The sequence below is a fragment of the Pseudorca crassidens genome, chromosome 2, assembly GCF_039906515.1.
Source record: "Pseudorca crassidens isolate mPseCra1 chromosome 2, mPseCra1.hap1, whole genome shotgun sequence".
NCBI classification, from domain to species: Eukaryota; Metazoa; Chordata; class Mammalia; order Artiodactyla; family Delphinidae; genus Pseudorca; species Pseudorca crassidens.
The window spans coordinates 111,728,695-111,745,067 of NC_090297.1; the positions used below are offsets into that span (position 1 = coordinate 111,728,695).

Sequence of the window (16,373 nt, forward strand, 5' to 3'; positions counted from 1 at the left end):
GGCGGGCCGGGAGGTGGAGTGCAGGGGGCGGGACGGAGTAGCGGCGGAGGGCTGGATGGGGGTCGGGGGCGGAGCTCGAGTTAAGGTGGACTGGGAGAGATAGGGGCTAGAGAAAAAGAGAGAGAGAGGGAGAGAGAGACGGAGAGGGAGAGGGAGAGGAGGAGGAGGAAAGGGACCGCGGCAGGTGAAGGGAGAAAGAGAGAGAGAAGGAAAGAAGGAGGGAAAAGAGGAGGGTGGGAAAAGCTCGGAGAGCAAAGTAAGAGCTTGGAATAAGAGAGCGAAAAAGGAGGGAGGGATCCATCTGCGCCCTGCAGAGACTGGCTGGACCAAGGGGTTGAAGTTTATGTCCTTATTGGGCGGAGGGAGGGGGGCCTGGGGGGGCGGGTGAAAAACCAGGAAGTGACAGAGGGTGTTGCTAAGGGTTGGGAGGGGGAGTTTGGGGGGTGGCAGGGGGCGGGGGGAGGGATGGGGGGAAAGCAAGCAGGAGGACAGGTGAGACAGCAGGACAGGTGAGGCGGGCCCTGAGGGGGGGGCGGGTGGGAGCCAGGTGAATGTACGGTTCTCGGCGGCCGAGGGGGGGGCGGGCGGCAGGAGGAGGCAGAGGGCTGCGGAGGAGGAGCCCCCCAGCAGAGAGCGGCGAGCCACTGACCGCGGCCTTCTGACCAGGACCGGAGCAGGGCCCCAAGCCCCCGGGCCTGGCGGGGGACGCGCTTCTCCCCACACCCGGAGCCTCAGCAGCTCCAGCCAGCGGACCCAAAGGCAGAGAGGTGAGTGTACCCCACTTTTGTCTCCTGGCTAGAGGTCCCCCATACTCGAGACTGCTGCAGTGTCCTTCGTCCGTCCTGTAAGTGGGACCCCCCCACATACACACACGCACGCAGACCAGATTCCCACCACTCCCCTTCCCTGTGCCTTCCCAACACTCCGGGTCTTTGGAATTGATTTTAACTGGGAGGAAAGGTAGAGAAGGAACTACAGCCGCCCCCAACCCAGGGCGGAGGGTCCCCAGAAACTTTCTCTTCACTTCTGGGATCAGACAGACTGGCGGCTCCGGGATGGAGAGAGGGTGAGGCGGCGCTGAGCGCTCCCCCAGTCTCCTTCGTGACTTTAGGGGGAGACCCCCGACCCGTCCGAGTAGAGGGAATGGAAACGCTGACGGATTCTAACTAGGACAACGCTCCCCCCCCAACTCCGCGCCCCCTGGCGCGGTGGGTTGGACCCGGGCCAGTTGCATGGGGGGTGGGGGGAGCACAGGAGGAGCCGCGGCTTGGGGGAAAGTTACCGGCTGGACTATTCGGTTTCTTGCGCTTCCAGAGTCGCGCTCTCTCGCTGGTAGTGGGACTCAGCGACAACCTCCGAGCGAATATAGAACGACCCCTCTCTCCGCCTCCCCTCAATCCCACTCTCTTCGTTCAGGCTCCAGTACCGCCGCCACCTTTTCAAAGCCAGCTCCGGCCCCCAGAGCCCAAGAGCGAGGGTGGGCGACTGGGAAGAATTCTACCTATTACCCGTCCCCCAACAGGCGCCGGCGCACCTGCCCCTACCCGGAGTGGGGGTCGCTACTGTGTTGTTGTAGAACCTACTCTGAGCGCCGCTGGTAGAGGGCTGCCATTCAAAGGGGTGGGGGGCGCTGCTTTCAATTTCCAGCTTTCTCTCTCTCCTCCCACCCCACCCCAAGTAAGAGAGCGACGTGTCCCGGCCAGAGCGAGGGGGGGCCGGGAGTGGGGGGGCGGCGTGGGCAGCGGGTTGTGCCCGGACACGTGCCTGCCCAGGCGCCCCGGCCCTGCTAGTGTTTGGAGAGAGGGCGGGTCCCCTGCCCCCCGCCCCGCACAACCCCCACGTATCAAAGGGCGGCTGAGACGTGGTGAGACCTCGGGGCGCCCTGGGGGGCGGGGGGCGGGGAGTCTGGGTCCGGAGCAGGGGAGGGGCAGAGGCGCGGGTGCTAGCTGACCCACAGGAAACGAGCGCTGCTGACCTAGTTTGGGACACCGGAAGTGGGTGCTGGGGAGAGGGGGAGACCAGCAGGCTGTCCTGGCTTCCGGGCCAGGTGGAGGGCGTTCTTGAATTGACCCCCACCCGAGTGCCTTGGAGACCCCTAGCTGCAGCTGAGAATGGGAATGAGTCAGCGCAGCTATTCCGCCTTCCCCCAACTTATTCCTGGAGGAGGGAGACAGTTTATCAAGGGGCAGGGGGAGCCAGATTGGGCGGTGAGGGGTTAAACCAGGATGGGAACTCTGTTTCCTGAGGGTGCATGTGTATAGGGGGGTGAGCCTGGATGATTATGGGGTTGCCTCCTGCTCCCCCCACACACACCAACTGGTTTGGTCACCCCTGTACCCTCCTGGCACTGCTGGGAGAGCTGGCATGGAGTGGGCATCAGGTTGGGAGGGGACAGTGGGCATATGGAGTGTTGTGCTGGGCTGGAGAGGGACATATTTGTGACTGAGTTTGGGTAACATTTAGTGTTCCTCCTCAGTGGTGACTGGGGACAAGGGCAGGGGGCTCCCCTGGAGCAGCTGATGAAACAAGAAGAAATCTCTGTCATTGCCTCCTGTCCCTGGCCCTCGGGACCCCGGCTCCCCCAGCGTGCCTCTGTTACATGGTTGCTGTGAGCACCACACAGCCTGCTGGCACCCCCAGACACTGTCCCCTCCCTTGGGTACCACACCCCCCAACCTTAGCACAGGGGTCAAGAAGGGGTTAATACCACCCAAAGGGGGCTCTGGGGAAGAAAGAAGGCAGTGCCCACTAGGCTCAGGTGTCAAGGAGAGAGGCCTGCTCTAATGGGGTACTCTCATCACTGCTCAGCTCTGGCTGACATGGACCCCAGGGACTGGGAGACAGGTGCTGACCTCTTCCCCCTTCCCCATGGTGCCCCCTGGCACCCAGGGCCCCCAGCTCCTCCTTGGCCTAGTGCCTGCCCCGGGAGGGCGAGGCGGGCAGCGGGGGCTGGGCTAACAATGCACCATCGGGCCCTTTGTGTGCTTGCACTTGGCACCCTGGGGAAGGGTGGGGGAGGGGGCCCAGCGGGCATGGGGGGCGGAGCGCCTCTGGGGTGGGGACAGTGAAGGCTGGGGGAGAAAAGCAGAGAATGAAAGCAGGTGGGGAGGAAAGGGAAGTAGGTCAGATAGGGTGCTGGCCCCTCATTCCAAGTCAAGGCCTAGAGAACCAGCCCCTGATCCTATGGCTGCCCAGATGGCATCATGCTGCCTGAGGCACAGCCTAGTACTGGGCATTTGGGGTCAGAAGCCACTGCCCCCAGGGGACTGGTCAGATGGAGGAGGCCTGGCCTGGTACTGCCCCCTTCTTGGTGGCTAAGAGACCCAGTTCTGGCCTAAGGCCGAGGTCCCAAGACGGGTAGTGAATGGGCTCCAGGCAGGGCACTGCACTCTGATAGAAGCCTCTGGGCCTGCTTCAGGGCTTCCTGCCTCCAGCCTGCTTGGTTCCCTGACCTTCCGAGAGTTAAGACTGCCCTGCTACCAGGCCTTGGGGCCTATGCCTGTTTTGGCCTAGGACTGAAGAGGAGGGTGGGGGAGGAAGGTGGGGAAAAGCAGACGGATAGGACCCTGGCATGGGGTGTGCCTGCCCTGGCCTCTTCCCCCTCCTTCTGCTGAGTAAACTCGTGAGTAAACTTGACGTTTTGCCCGGACAGTTTGAAGTTGCCTCGCCGCCCCCCCCTCCACCAGTCCTGCCAACACACAGGCGGCCAGGCGCCAAGGCGGGCCTGGGGGACTGGGGGGAAGGGGTAAGAGCTACTGTTGCCCACCATCAAAGGCCTTGGAGAGGCAAGAATGACCCACCACCCAGCCAGACCCAGGTCTTGGCAAGAGTCTTGGCTGGGGCCTATAAGCATCTGTCCCAGAACCTTGGGGAGCCCAGGGAAAGTGGCCTGGAAGCAGAGCCTCTGCCCACTTCTGACCTCCACCCCCACTAAGAAAAGGCACCCAGCTGCCATCTGGTCCCCTGAGTTGCCACCGTTAATGTTCACAGGCTGCCTGGCACAAGGGGAAAAGCTACCTTTAGCAATTAAATTCCACAGGGACACTGGAAAGGGCTGCCTTCTTCATTCTGTCCCACAGCCTGGGATGGGTGGGAGGCTGGTGGCCTTCCTTGGCATCTTAGCCCTCTCTTCACTGAGGCCTCCCAGTTGCTATGGCCTCAGCCCTAGAGGATGGCATCCTCATTTGCCAGCACAATTCCTTGACCTCACACCTGGGCCTAACCCCATACATGTCTCCTTCCACCATACCCATCAGGCCTGGCCCTAACCTCCCCCAACCCCTTCCTCTTCCTGCTAGCATCCTAGAACCTAGTCAGCTTTCAGAGCTCTCCAGCCAGCAGATACCCGTGCCAGATCCGGGAGTTGGGGTGCCCTGGACAAAAGAGGGCTGGTGGCAGGCAAATGGAGCCAGTGACCCCCGCAAACACACCAGTCTACTGTGACTTGACATCACTAATTCCTCTTATGCCTCCCCAGACCACCAGAATGGTGCCGAGGCCCAGCAGGGGGAAATGCCTTCCCAGTCCTTGCTGAGCCTCGGAGTGGGGCTCCACCAGGCCCTTGCTTTCGACCTCATGTCTCTGGCTTCAGTTTCCTTCCTGTTTCCACCACTCCCCCCAACTCCTCCCCACCCATATGCTCCTTTCAACAGACATCCTCTCCTCCTTCCTTCCTCCTTTCCTCCCCCTTTGCCTGGGAGGGGGTCCTCTCCCCCCACCATGGACCTCCTGCCTTGTACCTCTTCTAAACACAGTCCCCTTGGAGATTCATAACCAAGTCCTCTGCTCTGCCCTCCCCACCCCATCAGCAAGGCTCTGGGGAAGAGGAGAGCACTGGGCTTCTCAAGGGAACTACAGCTCCCAAGGTACATGCAAAGCAATTGTGGTGCATACTGGGAGTTGTAGTCCTCCTTGATCTCTCAGTTTGGTTAAGTCTGGACATTTTTCTGGATGGGGCTAAAAGCGGACTGGGATGATTTGGAATGTGGGGACCCTCTGCATCCCCCCACCTTGTCCTCACCATCTTGTTCCCACATGACACCATGTACCCATGATTGACGTCCATCCCCCCTGCTGAGACATGCTACCCATTCTCACCTGAGGGCCCCACCCAAGAGATGCCCACACCCTGCCCTGCTGCCCCTGGCACGGGTGAAACGGAGAGGCCCCATGAACTCCCTCCCTGCCCCCTGCCCCCTAGGCTGGTTCCCTCCCTTTATGGGGATCAAAGGGCAGAGAGCAGCCCCGCCCCACTCCCTCACAGGCTGCAGGCACTAGGGCACTCAGGAATATCAGGGACTTTGGTGCCCAAGCAAATGCTTGGGCAGGGGGAATGCCGGGAGGCTGGCACCTGGTGGCAGGGAGAGACACTGGCCCCCACCTTGGGGGGTAGAGCCTTCAATAACTGCTCATCAAGCTGGCCATAGCCCCCTGGGCTCTCTTTGTGTAGGCCCTAACCCGTGCGCTGCCTCTTGAGGAGATGGCTTGAGAACAGGGTCTTGTGCCTTATCTGTAGGACCTAAGGGCCTGGGCCCGCCTAGCTGGCACCAAGGCACAGGGGTGACCCTCCCCCACCCGAGGCCCACAGTTGGCATGGGGCGCTGGGAGCCAGGGGGGTAGGAGGGAGAGGAGGGCAGGACTGCCAGCATCCTGGTGGGTAGGTGCCAACCGGGCCGGGAGCTGGTGAGGGGCAGCAGGCCAGCGGCATTGAGCCAGCAGCTGTTGGGGGGAAAGGGGAGGGGATATTTTAGGGGGCATTTCTGTGGTGCCCCCTCCCAGCCCAGTAGGACTTGGGATGGCCTAGTGTCTGGGGGACCTAGGGCACGCCTCGTTCCAGGAATAAGAGACCCCAGAAGCTGTTTAAGTGGAACTTTGTGGCCCACCCATCTCTGGGCTCAGAGCCCTCCTGAGTTACCCCTCAGGCCCAGGCGGGTCCCACCCAACCAGCCAGGGTGGCAGCAGCTTACGCAAGGGGTGGGGCTAGCCGCTTCCCAGCAGATGCCCCCTCCCGGCTCCTTCCTCTTTCGGTGCCCACAGCTCCCCCCATCTGTCCACCCCCCTCAGGCCAGCTCTGTCCCCCTGATCCTCCTGGCCATTGGGGGCTGGCACAAGTGCTGCCCCCTGGCCTGGTTGGCAGGGGCTGGTGCCCGGGCAAGGAACTGTGGTATGTGAGTGGGTTTGGGGTGAGGCATGGGGAGGGCGGGGTGCTGCCTTGCCCAGCCCCTGAGGGCCCCAGCCCAGTACAGAGTGGGGAGAATTCGGCCAGCTCCCAGGGGTGCTGAGGGACATACTGGGGTCTGGAGGGCCTCCCTGTGTTCCCCTATTATACCATATGCCCTGAGGGGCTGGGACCTAGGCACCTGTCACCCCTGGCACTGCCTGTCCAGGGTTCCCCTCCTCCCGCTTCTGGCCACTGCTGCCTCCTGTCCCCTCCCCTCCCTTCCCTTCTTCCTTCTCCTGGTCCCACCTCCAGCAGCCTCTCCCATTGCTCCTCCTCACCTCTGTCCTCCTGGACTGTCCCAGCTCCTACCTTTCCTACTGCTCACCTTTTTCCCCTTTTAGGACTGAGAGAGGACGGGCCAGGGTGGATACAGCTGGGGCTTCGGGCACCACAGGCAGAGACTCTAGGCCCTCTCCCACGCTGCCAGGCCTCTGGTAACCCCTCCCTCCATCTGGGGGGAGGGGGGACAGCACCCAGAGAGTTAAGGCTGTAGGGGGGAGGGGCTGGGCCAAGTCGTGGGCGGCCCCTTTGAAGGAGGGAGCTGGAGCGGGGAACAGCCACCCTACCTCCCCCCCAGCCCGGCCCTCCCCCACCCCTCCCAACCTGCTCCCCCCAGGGGCCGAGAGGAGTTGCCGGCAAGGCCCCTCAGCGTTCAGGTGAGTAGGCCACACTCTGGCTTGGGAGATCAGGCCCCAGGGGAGGCTTGGAGGCCTAGAATTGGCCAAGGGTCAGAGAGGGACTGAAAAACAGGCTAGGAAGAGGGTGTCTGAACTTCACAGGGGGCAGTTTAGGAACTGAGGGGCTGAGGAGCTGGAGCGTGGGGAAGCGTCTGTGTCTGGGGGACCCAGGAGGACAGGAGAGCAGAAGAAGGGGCCTACGGGAGCCGAGGGGTTGCTGGGCCAGGACAGGAGGTTGGACAGGCTGGCAGGGAGCCGGGCTCCGGGGATCGGGCCGGGGTGTCCTCTGGGGCTGGGGGGCTCAGGTTTCTGCTGGCGGCTTGGCGGGTGTGGGGTTACCAGCCGGCTCGGTTACCCAGCCGGAGACGCTAGACTGGGGGGAGGGGGTGGGCACAGGGCAGACCCTGGCACCCTGTGTGGTCTCCTCAGGCCCTAAGGGTATCTGGCACTGCTCCGGCAGACCCCCGCTGGGAACCCTGATGACCAGGGTCTGTCCAAGTGCACAGTTGCCTGGCCTAGGGTGGGCAGCCTCTGGGGAAAGTCCAGCAGCTCCAGGGCTGGAAATTCTGACGGGCAGAGAGGCCTAGGCTATCCCCCTCACCCCACCCGACATCCGCTCTCACTGTACCACCCCCTCCCATCTTCCCCAACTGTCCCCCAAATTTTGGCCCTGTGCTTCATCCAAAATGGGGCCGTGGGTACCTTACATGTGACCATCTCATGGCAAGACCAGGCCTTGGAGGGCAGGCCTGGCATCTTGATTTAATTCCTCTGCCCCTCTCCACACTGCGCCTGCCTGGGGAGAAGAGAAGGGATGCTCAGAGCAAGATGAAATGGAGGAAGTGAGGAGGCTTGAGCGATAGAACCAAAAGGGAAAAGAAAGGAGAGGTAGGGATGATTCCTCGGAGGCCTACGGACATAGACGCGGTAGAGAGGAAGCGGGAGCCTCGCAAGGGCTGAAGGAAGGAAAGCAAAGGATGAGTCGCGGAGAGGGGAGACAAGGGTCCGAGAAGGCGGTAAGGGGACAGGAAGAGGCCAAGAAAAGGGGCCAAGAGTGGAGAGGGCCTCGTTCCCAAAGGACAAGAGGGGAAGGCTGGGGAAGACGGAGTTGCCCCCATTCCTTCCTCCGCCATCTTTTATCTCCCTCAGATTTACCCTGATGCGGCCTGAGCGGCTGTGGACTAGGGCAGTTGTCATGGAAAGAAAATGTGGGGGGACACTGAGGTCTCCCTCCTGTCAGGAGCTGAAGCACCAGGAATTGGGGATTTTGAGGGAGGAGAGGCTTAACCCCCACGGCACCGGGAAGCAGCCAACTCCCCTTGCCTCCTTCCCCCTTCGTGGCTTGCGGTCTCTCTTCCCCGCCTCGGCCCCCAGGAAGTGTGAGTGCTGGGGGTGGTGAGGTTAGGAGGGGGAAGCGGCCTATGGGGGATGGGGAAGGCATGTACTAGCTTGGAGGGGCTGGGGTGGAGAGGGAAGGGCTCCATAAATGCCTAGGGCATCCCTGGGCCAAGGGCCTCTCCTTCAAAGCCATTCCAATCCTCAAGGGGATTCACCTCAACCCCTCACCCTGACTTCCCAACTGGGCAGGCCAGATGGCTTCAGCCCCTGGGCCTCAGAGACCCTAAGAAGGGGTGAGAGAAGCTGGGGAACTAGGATTCCTGGGTCCCTGAGGACTTTGGACTGGCTGTCCTATTTCCCCACCCCCCTGGTCCAGCCACAGGCCAAAGCCCTGGCTTCGTGCAAACTTAGCTCCAAAAAAACAGGAAGAGAACCTGAGGCTGGAGTTGGGGTGGGGGTTGGAGGGGGGCAGAAAGGAGAAAGAAGTAAGGGGGAAGGGTGGCCGGCTAAGGTGGGAAGAGTGCCAGGCCTCTCCATCACCCTGGCAGGCGGTGTCACAGCCTGGTCCTCAACCTCCCCCACCCCACGTTGCTACACCTGGAGAGGACTGGCCAGGTCCCTCTCAGGCTCTCCGGCAGAGCCCAGAGGTGGGGGCCTCCAGGCTTGGGGAGGGGTGGCTCTGTGTGCCTGTGTCTCAGGCCCATATCTATTTTCTCCGCCGCTAATCCTGTTTCCGCCTGCTGCCCCCCACACTAAGCCTTACTCCCCTAATCCCCAGGGTGTGGGGAAGGGGGGCCAGCTTTATTCAGCTGCCCCGTTCAGGGCCTCATATCCCAGCTCTTCAGCTGGCTCGAGCCGGTGGTGTTGGCCCTGGTGCCCCCAGCCCTGCACTGGACACTGCCGGTGGTCAGCACCTGGAAAGAGTTCCAGCCTCCTTTTCCTTCCCATGCCAGGGCCAGTGCCCTCTACCTTTTGGTTTCTTGGTGGTGGACACACCTTGGCAGGTGCCCTTGGGCACTGAGGGGTAGGTGATAGGGGCTCCCCCCTTTGCCCCCTCCCACCTTTCTAACCCCAAAGTCTTCCCCCCACCAAAGATGGGGCAAGCTTGACTCAGGGCCCAGTTTCAAGAGAGCTGCCCACCGGCTTGGCCGGTCTAGCAGGCCTGACAGTGAGGGGAGCCTGGGGGGTGGCGGGAAAGTGGGGAGAGATGGGGTGGGGCCCCCAGTTCTTCCCCCTACCAGGCAAACAGACCAAACAGACCTTGCCTGGCTCCCTGGCACAGCTGCCCCCCCAGCCACCACACACGCCCATGCCCACAAGGTCTTAGCAAGAGGGGGCATGCCAGGCTGGGTGGGGACACTTATGGGCGTCGGGGGGCTGGGCCCTCTGGGATACAGAGGTGGGAAGGGTGCCCAAGGTGGGGTGGGCATCCTGGCACCAGTGCCCCACCCTGGAAGAAAGAAGGGGGAAGCCTCCACCCCAGCAGCCCCTCCCAGATGATGGGGCTAGGAGTATCCCCTTGGCCTGGTTGGCATCAGCCTAGTTCCAGGTGGCACCTAAGTTAGCATGGGTGCCAGAGCCCTGGGTAAGGGCTAGGGGAGTTTCCCAGAAGCTAGAGAACCATGTGAACACCTCCCCTTCCCACGTGTGTCCTCTGCCTCTCCCTTCCTTCATTGGTACCTCGTGGCCACAGGGTTAGGCCCAAGGGGTTAAACACCCACCCCTGCCCGAGCCAGGCCTGAGTGAGTTGCATCGTGAACCAGCCAGAGCCTGTGACCTGACAGCGGGGTCAGCCAATCAGCGCACCCGCCACACCAAGTTGCCTCGGAGACGGCCCTGGGGTGGGAGAAGGGAGGCGGGCTTAACAGCGGGAATGGGTGGGGTGTGGAGGGAAGGAGGGAGAGGGATGGGGTTAGCCACGTGCCTGCGGGTGCCCAGCCCCGGGCCAATGGACATCGAGGACAGCCCCACCCATCCCCCTCAGGAGGGACAGGATTTGCTTGGGCCCAGGAGGGAGCCCATTGCTGCTTGAGTGGCCACTGCTGCTGCCCACCCGATTTTGTTTGTTTCTAAGTCCTGGGGCCATTTGCCTCTTGTAGTATTTGTAAAGTACAGGTAGGGGAACCAAAGGAAACTGGGAGTGCTCCCAGACTGCTTGGCCCCTAGGGAGAGAAGTGATCTGGGGACTTAAGGTGGGAAGGGGTGGGCTGTCTAAGGGTGTCTGGCTGTGGCTTATGAGCCACATGGGTGCTGCTCACTCATGGCTTCCGCGCAGGCGTTCTGGTGCTGGGACAGCGAGGCAGGCAGAAACAATGCAGTTCTTGTGTCCTCAAGAGGAAACCTGTAGCCCTTGACTCCTCCAACCCCCCCTCCCAAAATCTTCCCCATCAATGGCCAACACTGAGCAGCTGTTGGGAGTGGCAGAGAAGACACTGACAAAATGTCAGTGGGACTTGCCCTAAGGATCATCTAGGTCAGTCTTTAATTTTACAGATGAGGAAACAGGTCTCCTCAGGAAAGGAAGTGACTGGTCCAAGGTCATGTAGCTAGTAGTAACCTGACTTCCTGGGGTGATTTGAGGGAGGGAGACAGACTTGTTTCCCAGCAGACACCACCTGTGTAGTGGAATCTGCCTCTAGGTGAGGCCTTGTTTCTCCTTGCCAAGGCCAGAATATTTATTGAGCCCCTACTGTGTGTGTTAAGGCATTGTGCCACCCACGGTCTCATTTAACCTTCACCACAGCCCTAGGAGTCAGGTGGAATGATCCCATATTAGAGATGAGGAAAGAGGTCCAGAGATTAAATCACTTGTTTAAGGTCACAGAGCTAATCAGCCGCAGACGGAGGATTCAAACTCAAGCCTGGATGACTCCCGAGCCCAGCTCTTTCCAGGCCCCAACTCTGTCTCCAGTTGCTCCAGACCCACCAAATGTCAGGGCTGAAGGGCTGAGCCCATGGGGCATCCATTCCCAGCCCCTCCTTGTACAGTGAGGAAATTGAAGCACAGAGAGAAATGACTTGCCCAAGGTCATTCAGCAAGATAGCAGCAGAATACTTATAAAGATGTTTAAAAATAATAATAAATAAATATTAATGGTATGGTTAAAAAAAAGATAGTAGCAGAGCCAGGACTTAAAGCAGATCTCCCCACTTCCAGGCCAGACTCCCTCTACTACCCCTCCCCTCCCCTCCACCAGCCTCGGGATTGCTGGCAGCTCTGCACCTTCTGTGGCTCTGCCTTGGAGGGGAAAGCATAGAGGGTGAAAGATGGTCCTCTGGAGACGGGGGACTCTCCTGACTGGATGGGAATGGGGAGGGAGAGGTGGTGGTGGTAGCCCAGTGGGGGAGGGGTGGGACTGGAACTTGGCCTATTGGCAGTGGGAGAGGGGGCGGGGACGATGCTTATCGGTGCGGGGCAGGAAGCACCCGCGCCAGCCAGCGACACCCCAGCAAAGGGTGGCTGCTCCTTGGCCCCATGGGGGAGGGGAGGATGTGGGGGGAGGGATGCTGGGAGCTGTGTTTCCCTTTTGGCCTCTAGAAGGGGGGATCTAGAAGGGGAGATGAACTTTTAGTGGGTGGGGAAGGAGGAGGAGGAGGGTGCTGGGAAGCCACCTCTCAGGTTTGCATAGTGTTTTACTGTACACCAAATGCTTTAGGGAGATAACATAAGTTAAAGCACCTGACCTTGCCTTGAACAGTCCTTGGCGCAATGTGAATCTGAACTCTCTCATTGGCCTCTCTCTGGGCTGAGAGGAGGTTCCATCACAAAGACTGTTACCCCACTTTTCAGATGACTGAGGCTGGCTGCCAGAGCCACCCAGAGTCCTTCAGCCAACTCTTCATGAAGCCTGAACCAGAACCCAGGCATCCTTTCTCCCAGTCCAGTGCTTCTTCCAAAGGGATGGGGAATGGGGCAGACCCGTGAAGCAGACGGGTCTCTAGGAAAGGCCAGAAAGGCAGGGCTCCTGCTCTCACAGAGGCAGAACAGTGCACAGTGCTTAGGAACACGGACTCTGGGCCCATCGCCTGGCTTTGAACCTCTTCTGCACTTAACATAGAAAGTTGCTTCACCTGTCTGCACCTCAGGTTCCTGTCTGTGAAATGAATGATAACTGTTACTTTAGAAGGTTGTGGAAGATGAAGTGGGTGTAAAGTACTTAGAAGACCGTCTAAGTAGTCTGCAGTCACCTGGCCAACGTTGGTATATATCCCTTCCCTGGACCACCTTGCAGGGCTGAGCGCTCTTAACCTCCCTCTCTGCTTGACTGCAGGAGAAGATGGGGAGCCCCGAGGACGACCTGATCGGGATTCCATTCCCAGACCACAGCAGTGAGCTCCTGAGCTGCCTCAATGAGCAGCGCCAGCTGGGCCACCTATGTGACCTCACCATCCGGACACAGGGCCTTGAATACCGCACCCACCGGGCTGTGCTGGCTGCTTGCAGCCACTACTTCAAGAAGCTCTTCACGGAGGGCGGTGGCGGGGCGGTCCTGAGCGCTGGGGGCGGCGGGGTGGCTGCCGGGGGAGCAGGGGCCGGTGTGTGTGAGCTGGACTTTGTGGGGCCGGAGGCACTGGGTGCCCTGCTCGAGTTTGCCTATACAGCCACACTGACCACCAGCAGCGCCAACATGCCGGCAGTGCTCCAGGCTGCGCGGCTGCTGGAGATCCCGTGTGTCATCGCTGCCTGCATGGAGATTCTGCAGGGGAGCGGACTAGAAGCTCCCAGCCCTGACGAGGACGACTGTGAGCGAGCTCGCCAGTACCTGGAGGCCTTCGCCACAGCCACAGCTTCAGCCTCGGGAGTTCCCAACGGTGAAGACAGCCCTCCACAGGTGCCCCTCCCACCGCCGCTGCCGCCGCCCCCTCGGCCTGTCGCCCGCCGCAGCCGCAAGCCACGAAAAGCTTTCCTGCAGACCAAGGGGGCCCGGGCAAACCACCTAGTGCCTGAAGTGCCCACAGTGCCCACCCATCCCTTGACCTACGAGGAGGAGGAGGAGGCGGCAGGCAGAGTGGGCAGCAGCGGGGGCAGTAGGCTGGGGGACAGCTACAGCCCTCCCACAGGGACTGCCTCACCCCGTGAGGGGCCCCTGAGCTATGAGGCCTATGAGGGTGAGGAAGAAGAGGAGGAGCTGGCATATCCCCCGGCCTATGGGCTGGCGCAGGGTGGCGGGCCCCCGCTGTCCCCAGAGGAGCTGGGCTCAGATGAGGATGCCATCGATCCTGACCTGATGGCCTACCTGAGTTCCCTACACCAGGACACCCTGGCACCAGGCCTAGATGGCCAGGACAAGCTAGTGCGCAAACGCCGCTCCCAGATGCCCCAGGAGTGCCCGGTCTGCCACAAGATTATCCACGGGGCTGGCAAACTGCCACGCCACATGAGGACCCATACTGGTGAGAAGCCCTTCGCCTGTGAAGTCTGCGGTGTCCGTTTCACCCGGTGAGCACCAGCGGGGAAGGGGTGCAGCAGGGGCCATGTCGAGGCGGGGGGTGAGGAAGGGATTATGAGACCCGAGGTATGGAGGCAGGTGATCCTGGAGGGACTGGGGTGGTGATGCCCAGGGTGAGGAGAGAGACCAGATTAGGGAGACCAGGAGAAAGAAAGTCAAGGGAGCTAGGTCTGGGGCATGAAAGATGTGGCTGTGCTGGAGGCAGAGTGGGTGGTGGCCGGGCCCAGTTAAGCTGCAGGCACGTCAGCAAGGGTCTCCTGGGGCAGTCATAGGGAAACGAATGGTGGGGGACGGGAGTGGGACGAGGCCTGGGAACCCGGCCAGGATGACCCAGGGATCGCATCCTGAACCATTTCCTTGCCCCTCCCCCTTGCCTGTGCCAGGAATGACAAGCTGAAGATCCACATGAGGAAGCACACAGGAGAGCGCCCCTACTCATGCTCGCACTGCCCAGCCCGCTTCCTGCACAGCTATGACCTCAAGAACCACATGCACCTGCACACAGGGGACCGGCCCTATGAGTGCCACCTGTGCCACAAGGCTTTCGCCAAGGAGGACCACTTGCAGCGCCACCTCAAAGGCCAGAACTGCCTGGAGGTGCGCACCCGGCGGCGCCGCAAGGACGATGCGCCCCCTCACTACCCCCCGCCCTCTGCCGCCACCCCGACCCCTGCTGGCCTCGACCTCTCCAATGGCCACTTGGACAACTTCCGACTCTCTCTGGCTCGATTCTGGGAGGAGCCAGCCCCTACTGGGCCCCCAGTCTCCACCCCGGGGCCCCCTGATGACGATGAGGAGGAGGGGGCACCCACCACACCTCAGGCTGAAGGTGCCATGGAGTCCTCTTAAAGAGGGACGAGTGGCCGAGCTGGAGCAGCACGGGGCCGGGACGCCCATGCTGAGCAGCGGGAGTGTGCAGCAGAGACGGCGCTGGGGTCCGGGCACTGAGCCTCCCTGGCATCGGAAATTGGGCCCTTCCCTCAGAGCTCTCATTCCAGTTCCAAGCTGAGAAGGTTTTGGGGCAGAGGCTCCCCAGATTGGGGTGCTCTCCCAAGGAGTGATACATACGATATCATGTATATATTTACAGCTCCATTGTAAAGGTGGGGTCCCTGTCCCCAGCTGCTCCTGGGGAGTAGAAGCAATAATGTATTTCTGATTTGTGGGGTCCCTCTTCGGCTATGCGGGTTTCTAGGGGGTGGGGGGCTTGGGACCAAAGCCTTGCCCTGCCCCCATGCCCCTTGGGGTTTTGGCTGTGTAAGGGGGTGAAGGACTGCCCCTCCCTTTCGAGACCCCTCCTTCCTGGTTTCTGTTCCCTTTTCCTGGCAGTGAATTATGCAAAGGGGGGCGGCAAAGGAAGGGTAAGTGGGGGAAAGCAAGGTAGAAGCTTGAAAGACTGGGGGACTGGGCCTGTAAGGAAGGAGCCATCCTAGTCCCCCTCCGCCCTGCTCCCAGCGCTGAGTCATGGGGTCCTGGAGAAGGGGGCGGGGTGGCCTGATTGGTTCGCCCGCCCCTGGGGGCAGCGGGAGGGGCCCCGCCCAACTACGGGAGCTGCTGCTGGTTCTCCTCCCCTCCCCTCCCCTCCCGAGTCGCTGGGCAGGGAATGTCTTGTTCCCGCCGCTCCCTCCCCGGGGCCAGAGGGCAGGGCGGGCCGGGCGGCGGCCTACCCTCTTCTCCTCCTCCCCGCCCAGGTGCAAGCCGGAGCCGCCGACACTGCTGCCGCCCCTGACTCACGCCGCCCCCGGGCTGGCGCGGTGCAGGGTGTGGGACAGGGTGAGGGGTTGGGGGCAGCCTTGCGGAGAACGGGCGAGCCGGCGCCATCTGGCGGCCGTGCCCTGCGCGGGCGAGCGCCCCTGGCGGCCACTTCCAGCGAGCCGTCTTCTCTCAACCTCCACCACCCCAGCTGGTGAGCGGCGCCCCCTTGCCAAGGCCGGGGCAGATAGCTTCTTGCTTGGCCGCAAGGAAGGTGGGCTGCGGACCTGTGGGAAAGGGATCCTTTCCCCAGACCCTTGCCAGCCGGGCTTCCTTTTGGGTCGGGGAGAGTAATCCCCTCACTCTACCCTTAGGATTGAATCCACCCCCGGTCTGTACATAGCCTTTTCTGTTGGTCTTGTTGAAATCTAGTTTCAGATTTTTAACTACCCAATTCTGCTGGGGGTGGGGGTATCTCCTCCCCACCTTCCTCGCTGGGTGCTGGACCCCATTCTGCCTGGGCTCTGTCTTGCACTATTTCCCCTCCCTGGCCTGGCGGCTCTTCCCCTTCCTTAAACGGGGCAGGTTCAGGGGCCCGGTGCTCTCCCTCCCCCCCCATGCACCCCCATGCCCATTTGCACAGCTGCCCAGGTACCCCCAATAGTGGGGGGGGTCACAGGGAGGGGGTAGCGGGACCAGTCCTTGTATCTATTTAAAAAGTGATGATGTAATATATTGGGGTAGGGGGAGGTCGGGTTGCCCTGGGCCTCATCTTAGCATTTCAGGTGATGGGAGAGCCCAGGGCTGAGGAGACCTGGGGCCTAGCCCCAGGGAGTGAGGACAATGTGGCCTCCCCCCTCCCCCCTTGCGGCTTCTCCACTCAGTGCCTTACGGGGTGGGGGGGAGGCAATCCCCCCTCTCCTGTTCCCCTCCCCTTGCCCTGCCCCCCACCTCGGGTGTAAGTGACAGGAAGAAATAATAATTTAAGATTCACAC

General features: G+C 61.4%; 1 protein-coding gene across 6 annotated transcripts; it reads left to right on the forward strand.

Moving 5' to 3' along the window:
- Nucleotides 1-392: 392 nt before the first annotated feature.
- Nucleotides 393-16,372, forward strand: ZBTB7B (zinc finger and BTB domain containing 7B). 6 transcript variants are annotated; one of them, XM_067728006.1, is made up of 4 exons: nucleotides 393-509; nucleotides 667-767; nucleotides 12,507-13,675; nucleotides 14,069-16,372. In XM_067728006.1, exons 3-4 carry the CDS (start codon nucleotides 12,513-12,515, stop codon nucleotides 14,532-14,534), a joined length of 1,629 nt encoding a protein of 542 aa, XP_067584107.1. In that variant the 5' UTR covers nucleotides 393-509; nucleotides 667-767; nucleotides 12,507-12,512; the 3' UTR covers nucleotides 14,535-16,372. The 6 variants fall into 6 exon arrangements, with proteins under 6 accessions (XP_067584107.1, XP_067584108.1, XP_067584109.1 ...); XM_067728007.1 differs by having other exon boundaries at nucleotides 443-492; XM_067728008.1 differs by lacking the exon at nucleotides 667-767 and having other exon boundaries at nucleotides 445-509.
- Nucleotide 16,373: the final 1 nt, after the last annotated feature.